At 36.4% G+C, this 21,225-nt stretch overlaps 2 protein-coding genes across 5 annotated transcripts in view; one reads left to right on the forward strand and one right to left on the reverse strand.

The window, feature by feature from the left end:
- Window positions 1-8,414, forward strand: part of LOC137395118 (5'-AMP-activated protein kinase subunit gamma-1-like) — a 63,209-nt gene extending 54,795 nt beyond the window's left edge. For all 4 annotated transcript variants that reach the window (XM_068081919.1, XM_068081920.1, XM_068081922.1 and 1 more), the window contains 6 exons: window positions 73-297; window positions 4,005-4,085; window positions 4,605-4,727; window positions 5,897-5,968; window positions 7,082-7,156; window positions 7,752-8,414. In XM_068081919.1, the coding sequence (XP_067938020.1) occupies window positions 73-297; window positions 4,005-4,085; window positions 4,605-4,727; window positions 5,897-5,968; window positions 7,082-7,156; window positions 7,752-7,943 (768 nt within the window). In that variant the 3' untranslated portion in view covers window positions 7,944-8,414. The remainder of the gene's footprint in view (window positions 1-72; window positions 298-4,004; window positions 4,086-4,604; window positions 4,728-5,896; window positions 5,969-7,081; window positions 7,157-7,751) is intronic.
- A 7,544-nt stretch (window positions 8,415-15,958) lies between these two features.
- On the reverse strand, window positions 15,959-19,932 carry LOC137394828 (leucine-rich repeat flightless-interacting protein 2-like). The gene is made up of 8 exons (XM_068081599.1): window positions 19,739-19,932; window positions 19,489-19,598; window positions 19,020-19,178; window positions 18,811-18,928; window positions 18,525-18,574; window positions 18,116-18,301; window positions 16,592-16,696; window positions 15,959-16,387 (listed from the first exon to the last, which is right to left on the reverse strand). Exons 1-8 carry the CDS (start codon window positions 19,899-19,901, stop codon window positions 16,247-16,249), a joined length of 1,032 nt encoding a protein of 343 aa, XP_067937700.1. The 5' UTR covers window positions 19,902-19,932; the 3' UTR covers window positions 15,959-16,246.
- Between the last annotated feature and the right edge of the window lie 1,293 nt (window positions 19,933-21,225).

The raw sequence follows: 21,225 nt of genomic DNA on the forward strand, positions 1-21,225 counted from the left end.
CTGTTAATAGTGAATGCATAGAGATGCTGGTGGAAGACCACTAGCCAAGCTAATGAAATCTGCTCATTGTAGGAGAAGATGCAAGAGCTGGCGGAGCATCAGATAAGCAGTTGGAGGAAGGAGTTGGGCTCACACTATAAACCCTTCGTTAGTATATCGCCCGAGGAAAGCGTATGCGCTGCTGTGCGCAAGCTCGCTCAGACTAAAGTTCATCGGTTGCCCGTGCTTGACCCAGTTTCAGGAAACGCTGTCTATATCATCACACACAAGCGCATACTTAAGTTTATGCACATATTTGTAAGTAATTCCACGACCAAACACGAGCGAAGCGAGTGTTTGGTAGCTTTATGATACATGCATATGCGCACACAACTCCCGAAAAATTATCCGTCAACGGCCGTAACCAAACCCTTGTGTACCAAAATCCCATCAAAAAATTTAACCATTTTTGTGTAGAGTCAAGTATAATAATGATACAAAACACATATAAACCTATCTAAATATGTTACCAACTCTTTGAAAAGTTGAGACAATATCCTTAAACTTACCCATCTGATCGGATAATACATAACTAGACAGATTAATTTGGCCTAAAATCGTCATTAAAACCTGACAAGCCTGTTTTAATCAAAATTAAGACTGGCAAACAAAACGCCAATAAAGCCGTGCGACAGATAGTAGAACTATTAAGCTGTGTGCATTTCATGAGAAAAACGTGCACATTTCACCAGTCTATGGCATTGTCCAATTGTCAAAGGTTTTTGTAATTAATGTAGTACTGAAAAGTAATCGTTTCTTTTTTGCCGATTTTAAAGATAACTCTGACATTTTGGACACTTATAATGAGTACTTTGGTATTCCAACTGATGTCCAAAGCAGTGAAAGTAAAGGAAATGACGATGATATTTGTCTAACGATTCTTATAAGATTATTGCAATATTTAATTATAAGAATAATTATTCGATTTTATAAGATTATTATAAGATTTAGTTATAAGAATAATCATTCGAATTTACAAGATCAAAGTATATAGTGTCCGATGGTGGGCAATATGTTACTGTTGTTATTTTTTTAAAGATTTTGTTGATGATACTTCGGCTGTGCCCAATACCGCGGTACTGCCAAGCCGTTTTTAATATCTTGCAAAAATATTTAATAAAAATAATTATTCGATTTTATGAAATTATTATAAGATTTAATTATAAAAATAATCATTCGAATTTTCAAGATCAAAGTATATAGTGACCGATGGTGTGCAATATGTTACTGCTATTATTTTTCTAAGGATTTGGTTGATGATACTACGGCTGTGCCCAATATTGCGGTACTGCCAAGCCGTTTTTAATATCTGCAAAATTAAGTAATAGGCCTACATTTTCTTATAGATATACAGCTATTTCTATGACAACCAACTAAAATCTGTTTAGGTTTTTAAATTCAGCAGTTTTTTGCATATAAATACAAAAATCTAGATAAATATCACAACTTCTTGATTGATATTGGTTGCTATGACGTTTTGAAATGTAAACAAAATTGTACATTGGTTTTCGTTTCTCAAACTTTAGCACCAGTTTTCTCAGAACTATGTTTTCACACTAATGGTAAACATGCATTCAGTTTATTGACCATAAAATCTGCTGTAATTAAGCTGGAATCAAATTTTTTTTGCAAAATAACAGAATTTTTTCCTTCTGCTAGTGTAAATAACTCTAAATCTCACACACCCGACTTAACCATGGTTTCTGTCATCATGACCCATTTCTTCACTTTGGTTACAGATCGCTGTCAAAACCATTCTACAATCAACACAACTAACTTTCAAACTGTATATTACACAACAGCTTGCCATTATAGTGTACTTCTAATATTGCATTTCTCCTGTTGCGGGGGAGAGATATAAACATATAATCTTTTCCTTTCATTATTGCTGTTTGTTGTACATAATAACACCCAGTACATTGCAGCTACCATTGCAGTTCTCCTATTGCACTGCAGTGCCATTTGACTGCTAATATTGCATTTCTCAACCAGCAGTACCCTTTTTTCCAATATCACTCTGGTCGTGGGCTGTATGACAGGGAAATTTCTAGTAACTAACATATTGGTTACGAGGTTCGACCAAACGCACATACAGGCTGTCCCAAAATAATGTATACAGTCTTTGACTTGAAATAGATAATAAATTTTTGTTTGTTTCAGATTTGATTTTGGAATAATAATGGCAGATACTGGGCATAGGTTCAATGAGGGTCATCTTCGGCGATGCATGAACTAGCGCTGGAATAAACATTTTTTATCAATCACATTTTGAATTTTCATGGAGAATTCTAAACATTAGCAGGAGCATCTAGTTCTTTAGTTAGGCTAGTCGATGACCTTTTTCATCATGTTTTTTCTCATGTAATAATGGATGGTTCCATGATTCTCAAAGTTATACACAGTTTGTGAAACAGTCAGGACATTTCTGTGGAACAGTGGGGACATCTCTGTAGAACTCGGTGTATTGCGTCTTGTCACTACAATTTTTTGCTCAGTGTGAGCCCAGTATCTGTCATTCATAGTCTAAAATTAAATCTGGCATAGAACAAGGATTTTATTATCTATACAAGTTCAAAGCGAGTATACATTACTTTGGGACACCCTGTATACATGTATTTTATGGTATTCAAACACTTCTAGTGTTGTGAGATGATCTTTTGAATGAAAGGAAAGCTCCGGCTTCGTTTTATCAAGTTTTCTCTAATGGGAAGTTCGGCTGCTTTTTTGAAAAGTGCTTGTTTAGGCTGTCGATTGGCTTTGTGTAAATTGTTTGTTAACACTCTTGATGGGTCAAAAGATTGATTATAAATGCTGCCAATCGCTCTCATCAACAGAGCAGCGCCTTGGCGCAACCACTGATTCGGTAAATCTTATACTGCGGAGGTCACCATTAACTTTTAAGCTAGCCGTATGAATGGCATGAGACCTTGCCATTGAACAACCAGTTTATTCATTAGTTTTAGCTGTCAAAAGTGTGATCATTCTATCATGATTTCAAATTAAAACTGGTTTGTATACCTCAGCTGAACTGCATATAAATTAAACAAAAATGGCACACACTACTTTTCTTTTTTTCATGGAGTAAACAGGAGTGCTTCACTCAGTGAGCCAATTTGCCTCTCCGGCTCCTTGAGACTAAGCAACAATAATAATTGTCATCATTCCATGTTAATTGCTTGTTGAAACTTTCAATCGCTTTCATACCACTTGTTAATGTTGTCAATTGCACTTGTCATAACAACTACATGGAGCAGTTGATGTCAAATTATTGGATTGTCTCCCCTTAGACCTCAAGTAGAATATTTTTTTAGTAAAAACATCGTTTAATGCGTAAGCATAGCTATACATGTAGATCCTGTTATGGTTACTCGCGTGACCACCACAGATTTCAGATCAGCTGATTGTATTCAAAAGTTAGTCAGCCGGCTAAAAAATGGAAGGGTTGAAACCAACAAACTGACCAACTATATTTTCATTCCTTAAAATTGATTTTGTGACCACAAAGACGAGACGCAGTTATATCAATTTGGTTTGCTGGATTGGAGTTAGGGTCAGTGCACTGAAGACAATAGCATGTTCTTATCTGTGCTTATCATGTGGATGTCTGGCACTTGCTGACCTTGTCATATCTAGTCAGACATACATCTTTACCACAGGCTCTTCAAACAAGTCGTTGATACCAAATAATTCCGCAGCACATCATGATGCTAGCTGTAGAAGGAACTAAGTATCATTGGTATTATATTTGTAGTTGAAAATGTCTTTACTTTTGGAAACTAACTACAGCAAGGCCTACATAAATGTACTGAAGGTGTCTATATTCAGTCTTCCATTAGCTATGTCAACAAGGCACTCACAGCAAAGTAAACAGCACTTGTCATCTGCTGTCACATGTGCTGGCTCCCAGCGTTTTGTATAGACATTGGCCTCCATAGTCTGGTCAAGACTCTGTTCTCTCGTTGTAGACAAAGAATCTACCAAAGCCAACCTATTTCAACGAGTCGATAGAATACCTCGGCATTGGTACATATGGAGACATCGTATCGGTCAGTTCTCTCACCTGCTAGTGCTATTAGTTCCCTTTTCGACACCAGTTCGTTGTGAGCCTGTGTTCTTTGAACAATACTTCATAATAAATAAATAAAAATCTCCTTTGATTCACCGTTTTTTTAATGAAGTTTCTAATCTGTGGTTTTACCCTATGCAACACATCTGAAGGTACTTATTTATGAACAAGGCGTTTTATGAATTATCCCTCTTAGAAAATACATGTAATGCTAGACATCATCTGGTAGGATTATTCTGAGTCACCATCGTGACCTTCAGCAATCGCGCTTGCAAGTTCAGTACTGCAGAACATTCCCATTTTAGTGAATGAATTTGCCATGGAAACGTAAATCAATATCGAATACTAAAAACCCAAAAAACAGTATTCACGGAATGCTAGCTCATGGATTATGGCTTATTGATACTGGCTTATTGATAGCTCCTTGGTATAGTTCTATCATCGCTTTATCGACTTACATAAGGACAAGGTCGGGTAAAGGTCAAATTGTGTTTTGCAGGTGGGGATGGAGAGCAAACTGATAGATGCCCTTGGCTTGTTTGTAAAGCACCGAGTCTCCGCCCTACCTGTTGTTGATGAACACAACAGAGTCGTAGACATCTATGCAAAGTTTGATGTGCTGGTGAGTAGACGTTTTCTTCGTGCCCTATCGCTTACTGATTGCTAGCTAGTTAATATTACTAAAATGCTAAATAAAGGGAACCCTACGCGGCAACAAGAATTTCCATGGAGCAAAATAACAATAATCATACAGTAATCGCTCAACCCGACTCTCGTCACGCCATAAACCTAAACATTATAGAGATTTTACATTATAAGAACAGTGAAGTACATGTAATTTGCCAAATTCCTTTTCAAACTCACCCCTTTGGCCATACAAAAAGAAAAAACTTGACTTCACCTTTTTAATTTGTGGGCTGTACCGTCACCGCAGCATTATTAGTTTGTACAGACAACTTTTCTACTTTTTATGATCAGTCTCATATAGACCATGATTGCGGTAATTCTACAATAAGTCGATGGGGAGTGCACCTCTTGACGTTCATTTACAACGATTTGCTTATTCATCTAAACAGCAATGTGTACTTTTCAAAGTAAAACTAATAACGAATATTTTATACGTCTACAAGAAAGCAAAACAGCAGAATATTTTACAAAAAAGCGTTACTACCTGTTCATCCGTTTATCTGTATCCAGGGGTCAAGGTTAGAATAAAAGAGAACTTTCGATGATATTCCAACTCGTGACATGCGGACTGGCGGACCGACGCTGTAACACTTGCCTTTGTATTCATGAACAATATGCAGCTACCCTATTCTATGTTTTGTTGACGCATCTGACAATCTATCACGACGAACTAGATTGTTGCGAAAGTTGTATACAGTTATAATATGTAGGTATAACGCTATACGCATGTCGGTTTTTTTCCACAAGTTCGGCGAGATAAATTAACGTTTAAATCAAATTTGAGAAATCGCCCGATTTGGCACTTTATGTTGCATAGAATTTTTACGTAGTTGGAAGCAAAAACAACATAATTTTTTATCTGTATCTGAAATTTATGTTGTAAGAGGTATACGATATACATGTAGGAGCATCTACTGTACATAGACCCTCATGCCAATAAGCTACCATCCATGACATATAACAGACCCTGTGTGTCTAACACCGATGAGAGTGTGTATGTCTGTCTGTGCATGCGTGTCTGTCTGTGCGTGTTTGCTTGCTCTCCTATCATAGTCAGCGATCATATAGCTATACATCACCCTTACTCAGCCATTTCCTTTGCAGAACCTGGCTGCTGAGAAGACATACAATAACTTGGATGTGACTATAGCTCATTCACTGAGACACAGGCAGCAGGTAAGCAGACTCAATCTATTACTAATATTAGATGGATAACTCCTATTCACATATCATGTGTGTTAATAGTGCATGTGTCGCAGTCAAGGGTACTGACTTCTTCATTTTCTTATAACACCGAATTAAAAATTAATTTTTATGCATTTGAATATTATTTACGCAGTACACTAGAAAATAACAAACCAATGAAGACAAATAATAGAGATAAGTGTTTTTATTGTAAAGCCCAGAGAAGAAATTAAATGTAAGATTTGAACTCCTTCCTAAGCGGTTTAATAAGGACGCTGGTATTATGGACAACTTAGATGCTTAAAGCCTTTTTTGATTCGTAATTCAATTTCAGCTGTCAGTTTTTCAAATGATATGCAATTTGTATAACTCCATTACAGTTGGGTTAAGGTTGCTGTGGAGGCTCACTCTTGTTATACCTTTTACATCCCAATGAGCTCTATTCCTTGTTATACCTTTTACATCCCAATGAGCTCTATTCCTTGTTATACCTTTTACATCCCAATGAGCTCTATTCCTTGTTATACATTTTACACCCCAATGAGCTCTATTCCTTGTTATACCTTTTACATCCCAATGAGCTCTATTCCTTGTTATACCTTTTACACCTCAATGAGCTCTATTCCTTGTTATACCTTTTACATCCCAATGAGCTCTATTCCTTGTTATACCTTTTACATCCCAATGAGCTCTATTCCTTGTTATACCTTTTACATCCCAATGAGCTCTATTCCTTGTTATACCTTTTACATCCCAATGAGCTCTATTCCTTGTTATACCTTTTACATCCCAATGAGCTCTATTCCTTGTTATCTGTAAATGTTACCAGTTTGTATGAAGGCTTGTGGCATCGTTGTTTCCTTGATATTAGTACACACTCTTATACAGCTCGGGGCTCTTAACAACTGATTTGTTTCAATAGAAGTGATTTCCTTTTTCTATACATGACCCTGGCTCATGCTAGGCGATAACCAAGTTTTGTCTGAGCTACTCACTGGCTCGCACAATTATTCAATGTAAACCTGCCTGGTGATTAGACAAAATTCAGTAGATTAACTCGGCCTGTTCTCTTGAGATTTTCAAAATCTTGCTTTGCTATTTTAGAAATCCAGCCATGTTATGGTCTGCCATCGAAATGACAGCCTTGCAAAAGTGATAGAGATCATAGTGAAAGCTGGGGTAGGTATATCATGTGTGTGAAGAATGAATTTAAAATTGCTATGGTGTTGTCTGCAACCAATTTTAGTTGTGAACTAGTAAAGGGTATTATTCCATGTATGTGTCGGTATTTAGAATAATTTACAGTGACTATGGCTGTTCTTAGGCTTTTGCTGCCTTCACAGAAATTTCCCTCTCAGGCTCAAATATTTTTAGATAGCCAAAATTCATCATCTTAAATGTCTTGCTCTGTAGTGAATCGTTAGGAGCAAATATAAAATTTTGTTTTTAACACTATTCCATATCGTGTCACAATATTCACTTTACCGTATTACAGCATCGACGATTGGTAAGCCAACCATGCAACGAAAATCGTTTGAACAACTTTGGGTTAAAATTGGTTTAGAGATTTCCTTGAATAGTCGAAACCATAATGACAATCATGGTTTTTATTACATAATTACCCCATATAAATATATCTAGTCACAAGAGAAGTGCCAATAATAAGTCATACCTACTGGCCCATGTGCAGATCTTCTTGCGATTAGCATGTAGATGAAAGCAAGGAATGCCTGTCAAACTTTGGAGCAATGTTTCTATTGCTTCCTCTTTGCAGGTGCACAGGCTGGTTATCGTAGGAGATGACGATGTGATGGAAGGGATAGTATCTCTCAGCGATCTTCTTACCTTTTTATTACAAGAAAACAATCAGCTCTCAAATGTTATGTCGAAAGTACCCTGTACTTTCAGTCTCAGCTCGGAATCCCCCATGCAAGAGAATCCCAGTACGATAACAGCCACCTGTTAAACTTACTTCTGTACAGCTAATTCATATACATCTAGTTAAAGTTTATTTACTCACTTGGTATCCGCGCACATTATGTTCTATTATTCAACACAACTAATGTGAGCCTGACATTTGGCGCGTTGAAAGTGATGACACAAAACTCATTGTATTAGTTACAGTTGGAGCCTTTCACCTTATGCAGGCCACATAGCTGAACTATTGGCCGTCTTTGGCAGCCTGTTATAAATAGCTTTCTTGTGGTCTTTCCGTACACGTACACCTGTATTTATTTCTCTTGATCAGAGTCAGACTGAGTACATATTAAAAATAATTTAATGCTTTTTAAATGTTTGTTATACATTTTTCAGTTGCCAACATGTGAGCCATGCCAGAAGGCGCTCATCATATCAGTAGTGCGTATTGATTTGGTGCAATGTATTGTCAGTATATGATAATTAATAGATATGTGAATAATAAAACATTTAGCATTCCTTTGTTTTGCCCAATCTATGTGTATGAAAAGTGTCTAACCTGCGCATTGTGATAGATACACGAGAAGGCTGGTGATCAGGGATGGTGGTCATATGTGTAAAGTTGGGCGAGGAAGGATGGTGGGTTCAGGGAGATTGGAGATTTTAATCTGGGGAGGGTTGAGTCATAGATTACAGATGAAAATAAAGCTCAATGTCTGCAAACCTGCACAACCAGTTTGTTGAAAAGCAGACTACTCGGAAGTGGCTGCTAGAATAAACATCTCGCTTTTTCTGTCATGCTCAAAGTAAACAAGAGCCCAGCTGACAATCCTGCTCTGACAAAACATTGCCTCTGCCAAAAGCAATGTAACTGTTTTCTTTGTTTATACACTTAAATAGAGTAAAACACGCAGACAGCGAGCTTATGTGTGTTACACTCAAGCTGCAGACAGCTAGTAGATGAATGCCCCACTGATTCACTGAATACACTCGACTATGGGTGCCAGTAAGGATAACTGACAGAGCTGCCATTAATCAGAAGAACAGATATTTATCATGGCTTATCAACATGGCTCAAGCCCATTTGTCTCACTTGTCTCATTTGCTCACAAGTGCCATGCCATTGGTTCTATGACACAAAGATGTAAACGTTTCACTTCCGAACAGCGACACTGAATCACGACAGAATGAGAGCGACATGGATGTTTCCACGAAGGCATCGCAGCATCATATGGGGCTGTGTCACTTTGCTATCGTTGTATGAAAACTTAGCAAATATTTAGTTTAAACTTGCAAACTAATATGTAAAATAAAGTATACTTGAATTTCCAAAGAATATATCTTGAGGCAGGCTGTTGCCTGTTAGTAGAAGCTGCTTGCTCAAGCCCAGTCAGTTCATTTTGAAGGGATGCAAATGCTTGCAAGCTGCGTCTCATCTGCGCCTGTGGTGTCTCATTTCATTTGACGAAGTTATCCTATTATATCTCTTTCAACTCATTTTTATCTCGAGTTATATATCAGCATCACACTTATTACTCTAACAGGCATACTGAGAAGGCAGCGCCGTGTAGCAGCTGAGACTGTCCTGCCAGTATTTTGTGAGCCTTTTATATTAACACTAACCATACATGTAGATTATGGTATCTAATGGCAATATAGTGGAAATATTCTATAATTTCAGTTTAGCTTGGTAGACCAGCAGTTGACAGAGTGCAGTGTTAAACATGATGTGGGAACATGACTTAAATAAAAATAATACTACCCAAACTGCTTTTGATGATAGTTAATAAGTAATAAGGCTAAGCATCCGGGATAACTTTTTACTTACCGGTTTGTTTTATAACTGACCAATTAACTATTTCCACCAGTAAATGGGAACATATTCCTCAGTAAGGTGATTCGCTTTTTAAATTTTCATTGTATATCACTGTACTTGTTTTTCCAATGAAACCCTAAAACACCCCCGCAATAGCTCAAATAAAATAAAATGAAAATTCACTTGGTTTCCCATAAATGCTCTTGCATCTAAATCCTCTCAGACCAACTCTCGTCACGATTTACTAATATTATGAAACTATTATATGCATTGAAATTAGTATAAAAATACCTAATCCGTTTCATTCCCGAGTTAGCGCTGATCGTCACAATTATTTGAACATATTGTTGTGCCAAGTCTTCTGCATGCACTCCTCCTGCCATGTGCTTTTCAACAACTTTCATTCTATCAATTATAAGCTTTCTTTTTCTTTTTTTCAAAAAAAACACTGATTACTAGCTATCTTCATACCATACAAATAAAAATCAATAGAGTTAATTTACGGAACAAACTCTATGAATTTTGTGGTGGCTTTAAAAAATCGACTGCCATGTACAGCAAAAGATTATCTTCTTTATGTAGGTACGGTTTTGGTCACTTAGATTGGCTGATTGTTGTAAATAATTGGCATTCCTTGTGGCAAATAATGCAGAGCTAATTTCAGTATAAAGCACTCATTGTGGTGGTACTCTATCCAACAGTTTCCAGCGTTGTTTTCATCTTCACAGTTTAAAATAACTCTCTTTCCAAAAAGCCATGAAGATCATACATACAGGTAGGTAGGTCTCATCTACGGTCTGAATAAGTTGAGTTTCAGGTACATTACAGCTTATCTTTTGTGTTGATATTCCAGAGTTCTGTAAATAGTCAGCAGACAAACTTCTGCTAATATGGCTTTAAAGGTCTGTGTATTTATGCATAGAGCATAACTCATAATGGACAGACAACTACTCATAAAAGAGTTTGTAATTGGATAGGTAATAGGTAAGCTGAAGCTAGGGTCAATGGCATATCTGAATTGCCTCCTAGTTGACTATTTACCTAGCAAACTAAAATAACTTAATGCTATGGACAACACATTATTACTATATTATATATATTATACATATATAATATATATATATATGTATTAACAATTATTACTGAATCATCTGTTGCTTTACAAAACGAAATTCTTATCAGTTTTTCTTAATGAACTTTGACCAAAATATCTGCAAACTGTTTTTAAATTCTTTGTAACACTCTGCTTGTGGTAACTACAAGTAGGCGACCATCACAAGACCCACAACTAAACTGAACAATGACTGAAATTTATCTTAGAAATTAACTCAAGGCTTAATAAAATTATATTAAAACCTCAAATTTTTTATAACATTTCTAAACTTTTTAAACAGGATCTAGAAATAATCGTATTGGGACTTTTTATAATCTCAAGGCTTGGGAAAACACCTGTAACGATATAAGCAAACAAACTTGTACACAATGATACAAATAAGTTACAAACAAATTTATATCTCTTTGCGGTAAAATGAACACAACATTGGTCTGTAAGTTATGAAAAATTTGATGATCAATTTGCACATGCGCTAACAATAATTCGTTTTCTTTTTTTTTTGTTAATCCTGTAGCATTAAGAAGAAAAACAATGAAACGGAATTTGTCGCTTAGGATTATTTAAAGATATTGTGTGTTTTTAGACAAAACTATAAGCAAGCAATAGATTCAACTTACTAATGGAGTTTGCGTGTGCTTGCATACGTTAATCCGCTTGCTCCCTTATATTTCTTTCGTTTCTTTAAGTTCTATCTAGGTGTCTTCCATGTATTCTTGAAAGCTAAAAGATCTCCTGTTAGTATCTTTCATTTTATATCATTGCTTACAGAACATGAGTCAAAAGATGCCATACTCTGGACTTACATGTAGATATGATAATAAACCATACAGATTTTTGAAGAAATCTTTTGTTCTAGTGAATAACAGATAAATTGTTGTTTTTAAATAGTCGAAATGTATGCCGTAGCTTACTCGCCTATTTACAGACAGCAAATAAATGTAGTTTTTTTTATTTAAGGTAAATAGCTCAAATAATACATCTGCAATGAAGTTTGAAATATATTCTATTTTTGTGAGAATTTTATTATTTAGCATTCGCAACACACAAGTGTTCATCTTGCAATAACTATAACAGGACATATTCACAGTTCATTATATCTTTAAGGATTCTTTAGACACGATTGCACTGAGGTTGAAAATATTATGATTGAGTTTTAGTTTCAGAAGTTTTTAAAGGAACAGACCAAGTTTCTGTATTTACTTTCCAAGAATTAAGCCACTTGAGTACAAGTCAATGAGAGTATATATTTCACAAATATATTTACGGGTACAGTCAAATATGCAAAGAACATATAAATAACTGCGCAGTGGGAGACTTTCAGTTGCTCTGCCTTCTGTCACTTCTGTGGCATCTTATATAGTCTTCTGGCTTGGTTAGGCTCTGCTCCTTAGTTGTAGAGTCAACTCGGCAGCCGGCGCTCGGCTGACTGGAAGCACTACCGAGGGCCATGTTGCCTGCCACGTCAGAGCTCGGCCTAGTTCTGGCATCGGTCTGCTCGACGTTGGTATTCCTCTCACTCTCAGCGCTGGACTTGGCAACCGACCAACACAAGTTAAACGTAAATGACTTGAAGAAAGCATGAGCATGGCAGTATTGGTTGGTAAAAAGTGAGTAAATGAAGCCGATATAATTCACCGTTGTGAGCAAAACAGCACAAAACTTGTCAAGCAGCACCAAGCTGCAAAGATGGTACATCAACCTCTCATTTACTACCTGCCTTCACCTGCCCGTAGCGCAATAGCTACAACCTACCCAAATACGGCAGTCCCTACTACCAGCACCTGTGTGCAAACCAATAACTGCTCAGCAGCCTCTGCTGCTGCTACACGATGATTCTGTCTGTCCAGACCACCTTATGCTGAAGGTTACTTGTCAGCAAAAGAGAAAGGCACGACAACTCCCTAGTACAGTTCACATGTTCTGCTCTCTTTTACCAAGCTTTTACCCAAACACTGGTACTCTGCCATCTATATGGTGAGTCCTGGTAGCTATTTCTTTGGTTTTCCATAAAAGCCAGCTTTTGCGTTACATGGTAATCACAGGAAAGCCGCAGATATTCTCTCTGAAACATCGGTTGGTTTCAAGCAGAAGCTGTGCATAGATTTCATTGATACCCACAATACACGACAGAGATCCATTAACTTGGCTAGTCACACCCTGATCCAATGGCAAGGAAACCTAGGCAACCGGTGTGTGGGAAGTTGCAGTGAACTGCCGTTGACCTACAAGAGATTAATCCGCCCTCTCCATCCGGTGCTGTTGATGTCTGGTTTTTACACGCCCAGGGTTTTGGGTAAATATTGTTTTTAGTTCCCCTCACTCCCACCCTCTTGAAGATGAATGGGTCATCGGTTTAGTCATTGACAGTCTGGGTTACATGTTATGAGTAGCAGATTGATCTCAATCTGACCTGAATTGATATACGTCGATATTCACATAATATTCGACTACCATCTTCTATGATTACATTGACACTCTAGTCTGTCAGTTGCGACTATATCGACACAATACACTAAATGTTATATTTGAGAATTCGTGTAAAATGCTTTTGTCTTTCTTATTTATTTCTCATTACAATATCTTAAAACCCTCAGTTATGTTCTTTACGCAATTATTGATAATCAATAATCAATTATCAATAATTCGCAAGCAAATTATAATTATTAAATTATATTTAATTAATTATAAATTATAATTGTTGTCCTCTTCCTCTTGAATCCTTTAAATTTAAAACTGATTTTATTTTTACAATTAATTAATTTTGATAGAATTGTGTCTAAATTGTTTTGAAGTTTTTAGAATTTTTTTATAATAGTTGAGTGTGATCAATAGAAGTAACAAGTTTTTTTGTGTGGCATCTGATTTGATACGCAGCTAAATATGTAACAAAAAACTACAGTATAATTTTACAGTTTTTAGTTGTTCATGTTAGTCAAGCATTTCTAATCATTTGTTGAAAGTTTTAAACTATCTTTTTATGTGATGAGAATTTAACTAAACAGTTTGGTTTATTCAGCAACTCGCTGCGTATAGCCTTAATTTAACCTCCAACTGCAACTTTATATTTCTACTACAATGATAGTGTACCTTGAGATGCGAGCTCATTGCGTTCTAGGGCCCGAGTTCGTATTTCAACTTACTCGTATCTCAAATCAACTTTTTACATATAAAAATATAACAATACAAATTAATCTGTTTGTCCACACCTTCTTAAAAACACCTAAAAACAGGATATTACACTAGAAGAACATGTTTAATTGTTCTAACTCACCGCCTACACTCACTAAGTAACAAATACTTATTTGGTGACTGTGCTATGGGGTAAAATGTGAGATTATGGACAATACTGTATGGAGTAATACCTTCGAGACAAACGACAGCGGCTTAACACAAACTTAGTTCTAATTTTGTTAGTATTTTCATTTTTTCACTTTTCTTCTTCCAGCTTGGCTCCAACTGATCGGAAAAGAAAGACCAAGTGGTGCTGAACTCGTAAACAATCTCTCTCACACTCTGTAAAGAAATCTACAAATTTCTGAATTGGTTATGACAATGATAAGAGGGCATGGTTAAAACATCTGACGAAAGCCAAAAAAGAATGCAAGAACAAAAGTGAGGTTATCGATTTACTTACTAAAATGCAATTGAGTTAAAGTTTGTGCGTTCAGAATCATCTTGTATGCTCGTAACTTAAATTGGTCAAGTTTGTAAATTTTGCAGCAAAAAAGTTTGCTTGGAATTTTCGTCAACTTCTCAAATCAAATCAAAAAAACTCAAATCTCAACTTTCTTGAATGTTGGGACACTCCTATGTCAAGATATTACTGCACTGCTAAAATAATTTGCCAGGTATCTGTCCAAGACATTAACAGATGTCTTGGACCAATACCTGCCCAATATGTCTATACAATATTCTTTGCGACATAAAAATGCACCAGTAAGCAATTCTATGAGCAATTCTATAATGTGCGTCTTGCCTTGTTATGTAAAAAGCAGTTTTTTACTCGCAATCATAGCCAAAAGACAATTAGTCGAAAAAATTATAAAACTATCCATGCTACTTTATATTTTAATAAAAGCAAGTCATACTTGTAATCACACAACATTTATAGTAAAAGCAATTATTATAACATTTTTTCGAACAGGTTGAAAGATTAATAGTAAATATACCACACAGAGAGTTGTTTTTTTCTTTTCAATGGTGATTAGTGTGAATGAACACGGAATTTTTAATTCCATGCTGCTTACCTTGCTGTATCTATATATATAAATACATCTCAGTGTTTGGCCTCTGTCTGTCGTCCGTCTGTCCAGTTATAGCATTAAAGTTGTAGGAATGAAAAATCCACTTTATACTGGAATCGAACTCAGAACCTCCAATTTTGCAGACAAGTGTGCCACCTATTACACTACACATCCACCTGGCCAAACTAGGGAATAATTTTGCACTTCACACTATTACACCTGCCCATCTTTAATACCGATTGGGTAAAACCATGGGTTAAAATTGGGCTATTAAACCATTGGTTAAAATAGCACACTTCAGCTAACACCCTTGACGATCATGATTGTGTGAGAGATCATGATGCAATCTTTTTTCTAATGCTGGCTTCAAAGGGATGAACGCAGCTGTTATTGTAGTAATTGTTAAGACTAGCTCAAGTTACTCAAATTTATCGGGTAAAAATACATAGCCAATTTAAAATAAATTTTTTACGCAAAAACTTTTTTATGACTTGTGCAACACAGAGCATTCATCTAGTATACATACATGTATATGTATGACTGTTGATAATATATTCATTACTGAATCATTAAACTGCAGCACAAATTTGCTTTAAGGGTTCAATAAATGAGTGGCAGCGACTGGTGCCAAATTAATGACCTAGCCGGTCTCATCATAAACACTAAACATTGTCAGCCAGTAGGTAGGTCATAGTTTGTTTCTCTGATGCAATATACGGTACTATATATTTAATATTTTTAGTATAAATTTTGATGACTAAAAATGAAGTGGTGCTTTTAGTCATAATAGCAAAAAATATAGACTACTATCATCAATGCAACTGTCATTTACCCAGAGTACACTCCCCTATTTGTTCTTCTCACATGATATACTCATACGCATAAAGGCATTATATTTCATAGAACATCTTGATATGTATATTTTTATAAATAATTGTACTATATTTTCACAGCTAACATATTAGCCACTTTGAGTAACGCTTGTTAATATGATGCAAAGTATTGTCCGTATCCAATAATTGCTATGTACCTCCGTACTAGAAGATGGTGCATTCTTGCCTTTGATTCTTATTAATCCACCACGTAGTAAGCTGATAAAATGATGCTTTTAAAAGATATCATTTTTCACCATAAAATAATGGGCAGTGATACTAGTTGCATCGTAGATGTCTGCTTGACTAGGAAAGGGTCAGTGAGTCAGTGTGGTTAGAGAGTGTATGCAGGGCATTCATCCGAGCTTTCTGTACCCTTTCCATTCGTATCTGTAGGTGTTCACATATTCTCTGCAATTCTTCTACCTGATCCTTTGCTTCCTCAGTCTACAAGCATTTTCTTTTCTAAATTTACTTGTACTAAATTAGCTACGGAGCAGCCCTATGGTTAAACTTCATTCTCTTATCGAACTGTCACTTTTAGGATATTTTAAATCTCACACAATCACAGTCAGTTTCGCTGCCAAAAACGATTTAATGCTTTAATAAGTTCAGTAAACGAACAGTTGATGATAACATAGCGTTTCTCACCTGTCGACAGATTTTATGAGTGTCTCTTTTGAGAAGGAGCTGCATTTTTTCCGATTCTTGACACACCTCTCTGTATCGATGCATTTGCGCCTCTAGTCTCAGCAGCTGTCAGGAGAGGATTTGTAAATTAATTCTGACAACACTTAAATTTTTAAACAGTTTCAATCATTGTTCACCTAAAACTGAACATGTAAATAGCGTATACTCTGCCAATTTGTAGCAAACAGGAACTAACTCCTTCAAACAGTGTAATGACTAAGTATTACGTATTACAATTACTTGCATTTCATTTGACTCTTAAAAGATTTAGCTAAAATATGTTCTGAGAGAAAATTTTGAGTACACTAGAAGCTTAAATAATAAGCACACCTCATTTTACATTGAATTATTTTTTTAGGCTCACTGCGACTGTAAACATAAATTCTCAGACATCGTAATGATGGCATAAAAAAGGCGTCAGTCTGCTGTAAAACAAGACTAAACAAGAACCACTAATTATTTTATTATGTAGCTTTTTGCCTTAAATTTTCTGTTCACTAGACATCAAAATATAGTCGAATTGTAGAACAAGTAAGGCAGACTACCACAGTATTGATACTTTATATATATGGAGATAGCCTGTTATGACAAACTGTTGTTTTTGCGGAGTTGTTCCCCGGCGAGCGGAGCGAGCAAAACAACAGCTTGTCACAAGACGCACTGCACCTGATGCATCAGCTGCGCTGAAAAGGAGTTGTTCTCTTCCGTCTATGCGGCTTAGCTGCGATCTTATGTCGGTCGCTCCATTGGTAATCATAACAGATTTAGCCCAAAAATTTATGTAGAAAAAAATAAGATGGCAACGTTTAATCAGAGACCAGTCTACGCGGTAAACTATAGTAGAACTTAAGAACTTAGGCAACAACAGCAACTAAACATGTTGTTATTTGTGCGCTCAGTCAGCTTTATTTGTATTGTTGTATCAGCCAGTTTTATTTGCTCTTATTGATTTTATTTTTAATTTATTTTATTCTTAAATTCTATTAAAGTTTATCACCAAGACTGGTCTCTGGTTAAACGTTTTTATCTTATTTTTTTCTACATAAATTTTTGGGCTAAATCTGTTATGATTACCAATAGAGCGACCGACATAACATCGCAGCCAAGAATAGACGCATAGACGGAAGAGAACAACTCCCTTTCAGTGTAGCTGATGCATCAGGTGCAGTGCGTATTGTGACAAGCTGTTGTTTGCTTGCTCCGCTCGACGGAGGACAACTCCGCAAAAACCACAGTTTGTCAAGACAGGCTAATATGGAGACTGCCGTTAGGAGAAGGAATAAATGTTGGATGGCACGGTAACAATGATAACATGATAGTGTTAATAGTGATACGAGTAATATTTATAACAGAATACACAGCCAATTGCCACACAATGTTGATGGTTGGTGAAGTTCATTCCTAGAGTTGTGTCCTCTAGCTATGTACATAGGAGAGATTAAGAGGAAGATGTTCCAGCTTGTAAGCAGATGCATAGAAATGTACCTGATTTTCAAGAGAATCAATTTTAAGACAGGCATTGGAAGCTGCCTGCTGGTGTTGCATTAGTTCATTTTGAAGAGATGAAAAAGAGGCTTGCGAACTGCATGTCGACTGCACCTTTGGTGTCTGCTTCCAACTAGTCAAGTTGTCTTCTCTCGTCTCATTCAACTCTTTTTTATCTTGTACTATCTAATGACATCACAAAAGTTCTGTACAAGCTTAGATGTAGTATAACAATCAATGGTAAAAATATACTAAAACTTTATTACCTTTCATGGCCAAGAGTTAAACTTGGTATATTCTGTTAAATCTCTAATAGCTACTATAACAGAGGGCATGTTCTAAGACCTCAGGCTAGATCCTAAAACTGTAGGTAAAGTTTTAATAGAACTTTGAAAGAGGGTGTGCTTACCTGTGCTTTAAGTTCATCATTTTCTCTGATCACCTTTGACATTTCAGCATCTGTGATAGAATCATGTGAATTATTGAAAGTAAAGAGAGAACACAAATCTGAAATTGATCTATACCTAAAATTACACAAGCTCAACAGTTTTATGTGTTTTTATACAGGGCTGGCTTGGGTAAAGGAATTTTAGGCAAATTTTTACTTTTAGGTTAGCCAAAAAAATGTGAGAATAGTTGGATTGTATGATATGTTGCACAAGTAACGATGTAGAGCTTATATAATGTGTACTTACCAAATGCATGAGACGACAACTCAGCTTGTTGTAATAGATTATCTGCCTTGTCATCAACTTTTGTCTTTTCATTGCTACACTTGACTGGTTGAAGAGATATCATCGCTAAGCGGTTGTTCTGCAGCGATGCGCAATGTTAGAAGTTAATGTTTCAGCATAAAAATTGCTTATATGACATTCGTAACTAGAAAGGTCATAGAGTAACTTACAGCAAATATTTCATCACTTTTCTGTATTGAGGATCGTAACACATTGATTTCTTTATCCAATTGAAGATCTTTTCTCTTTGCATCCTCTACTTGTTTGCACCAGTTTTTCAACTCACTTTGAGCCAGCTGTTTTTCAGTTGTCTTCTCCTCTAACTGATCCTAAAAGCTCAATGGTTACATTTACACAATTCTCTCTAACCATAGAGAGTAAGTTAAACCAACGGTAGTAGTTGACTATCCCACATTTTTAGCTCTGATGTTTCGCGCTCAATTTTACATTAGATTGTCATCCTATAAACAGCAATAATTTCAAAAAATGTGATCTACCTTTTGAAGTTCAACTTTGGAAAACTTTTGAACATCTTTTTAGGGAAATAAACCTTTGAAGGTGACCGCAAGAAATAATGTTTATTCTTGAAATAAATTTCTGGGAGTTGTCTTATTTTTACATCATAAATGGTTAACCTACTTTGAGATCATCAACTTGGTAGTGTAGAGCCTGCTTCTCATTGTCAAGTTGGGCGTTGTTAATCATGTTGATCCTGTATCGCAGGTACAGCTCACGCAGCACCGTCTGAAATGGATGTCAACCAATTTTAGCCACCCCTCACCTCACAAACACAGTTTGACAAAAACATCTAACATTATTTTTTAGAAGGATTCACAAAAAAACTTTTCTAATTATTAGATTCTCTAATTCTACTTCAAGCTCATCTGAATTTCCTTTTCTGATCGTGTAGACAAGTCAATGAGCTCTTCTAAATCAATCGTGTCCATTCTCTTGTAGCATGTCATAGGCACGCCTGCTGGTCGGCTAGGTATCAAAGACTTGTCCATGGTAGATCTGGTAGATCTCCTGTGTAGAGAAGGCGAGGAGTGCATTATGCACACCACAACTGACTCGAGGATGTGTACTCAGGACATCTGTTTCCAGTTTAGTTGTGGCTAATATATGCTCTCTCGTTCTTTAGCCAAAATATTTATATCTTAACTGTGTTAATTAGCTCCACGGTAGCTGTTGTGTGTAGAGATTATGTATACCATAAATAGCGGAGCGTGGCAGGCTAATGAAACCTTTGCAGAGAGAAGACGGGCAAAACGTGCGTAAGAGTTTGACAGCGCCTGCATTAATCGCTGCCTCTCATTGCACTGATTGCTCTCTTTACATTCGTAATTAAAAAACAGTGTCGACTGCATTGCCATGAGCCCTCAAAACAATAAAAGACTACCGATAAAAAAAAATGCAAAAGGCTTCCTGATTAAGTCTTCAACTAACAGTCACTGGAAAGTCAAGTGTAGATAACTACTGGCAGAGGAATATGTTTGAAACTATAGGTTGTGGTGATCTATGGAGTAGTTGCAGACATTGGCTCGTGTGAAAGAACAGGTCCAACACCAACCAGTATTGCAGAGTAGCTGTTAGAATGGGCTTTATTCAAGTTGAAGCACAAGGAAAATCACTACGTTTAACTTTTGGCGTTAAAATAATGAGCCTAGATTAATGCAGGATAAAGTTAACGATGATTAACCCAAAGTAGGGAGACAAATCCCAATCATTCTCTTTAGGTTGTCTTGAACGCCACAGAATTATTAACTTAAACTATTAGTAACAAGGATTTGAGCTGAACAAATTAGAACTGAATATTTAAAATTTAGCAAGTTGGTGAAATTAATTAGATAAAAATAGACGAATCAAAGGCATTATGTCTGATTGTCAGAAACTGCTGTCTCCTAGCATCAGCTAGCGTTGTGCGCAGCGTGTTATCACTAGGCTTGTTTTACAGGCAGAGAGTAAATGTTAAGATGCATCTGGCTAGCAGGCTAATCCAATCAATAGATGCTAATTTCATAGCAGAAATGTAGCTCTAGTCAGCCTTAAAGGTTACATACTGTTCACTTTTGATGTCTACTTGGCTTACTGCAAGCAGAGGCTGTGCTTGTACTTAGAGGTATTGTTGCACAAACAATGTCTCTGTGATCTTAGCTAAACATATCTGGGCTCAGTGTCAAAGAAACTGCATGCTCAGTTGCGGAGAGCTATTTAAGGTTGGATACCACTCTTGTCACCACCAGCTGCCTTTTTGGGAGTTGAACCCAGACCTATTGTTTCCAAGTTAGGCATTCCAGACTATTAGCCCACAGATGTTATCTATCACAGTGCCTCACTATGAGCAGGCAAGATACAACAGAAGATGTAGCAACTTTG

This window comes from Watersipora subatra, chromosome 4 (genome assembly GCF_963576615.1).
Source record: "Watersipora subatra chromosome 4, tzWatSuba1.1, whole genome shotgun sequence".
Lineage (NCBI taxonomy): Eukaryota > Metazoa > Bryozoa > Gymnolaemata > Cheilostomatida > Watersiporidae > Watersipora > Watersipora subatra.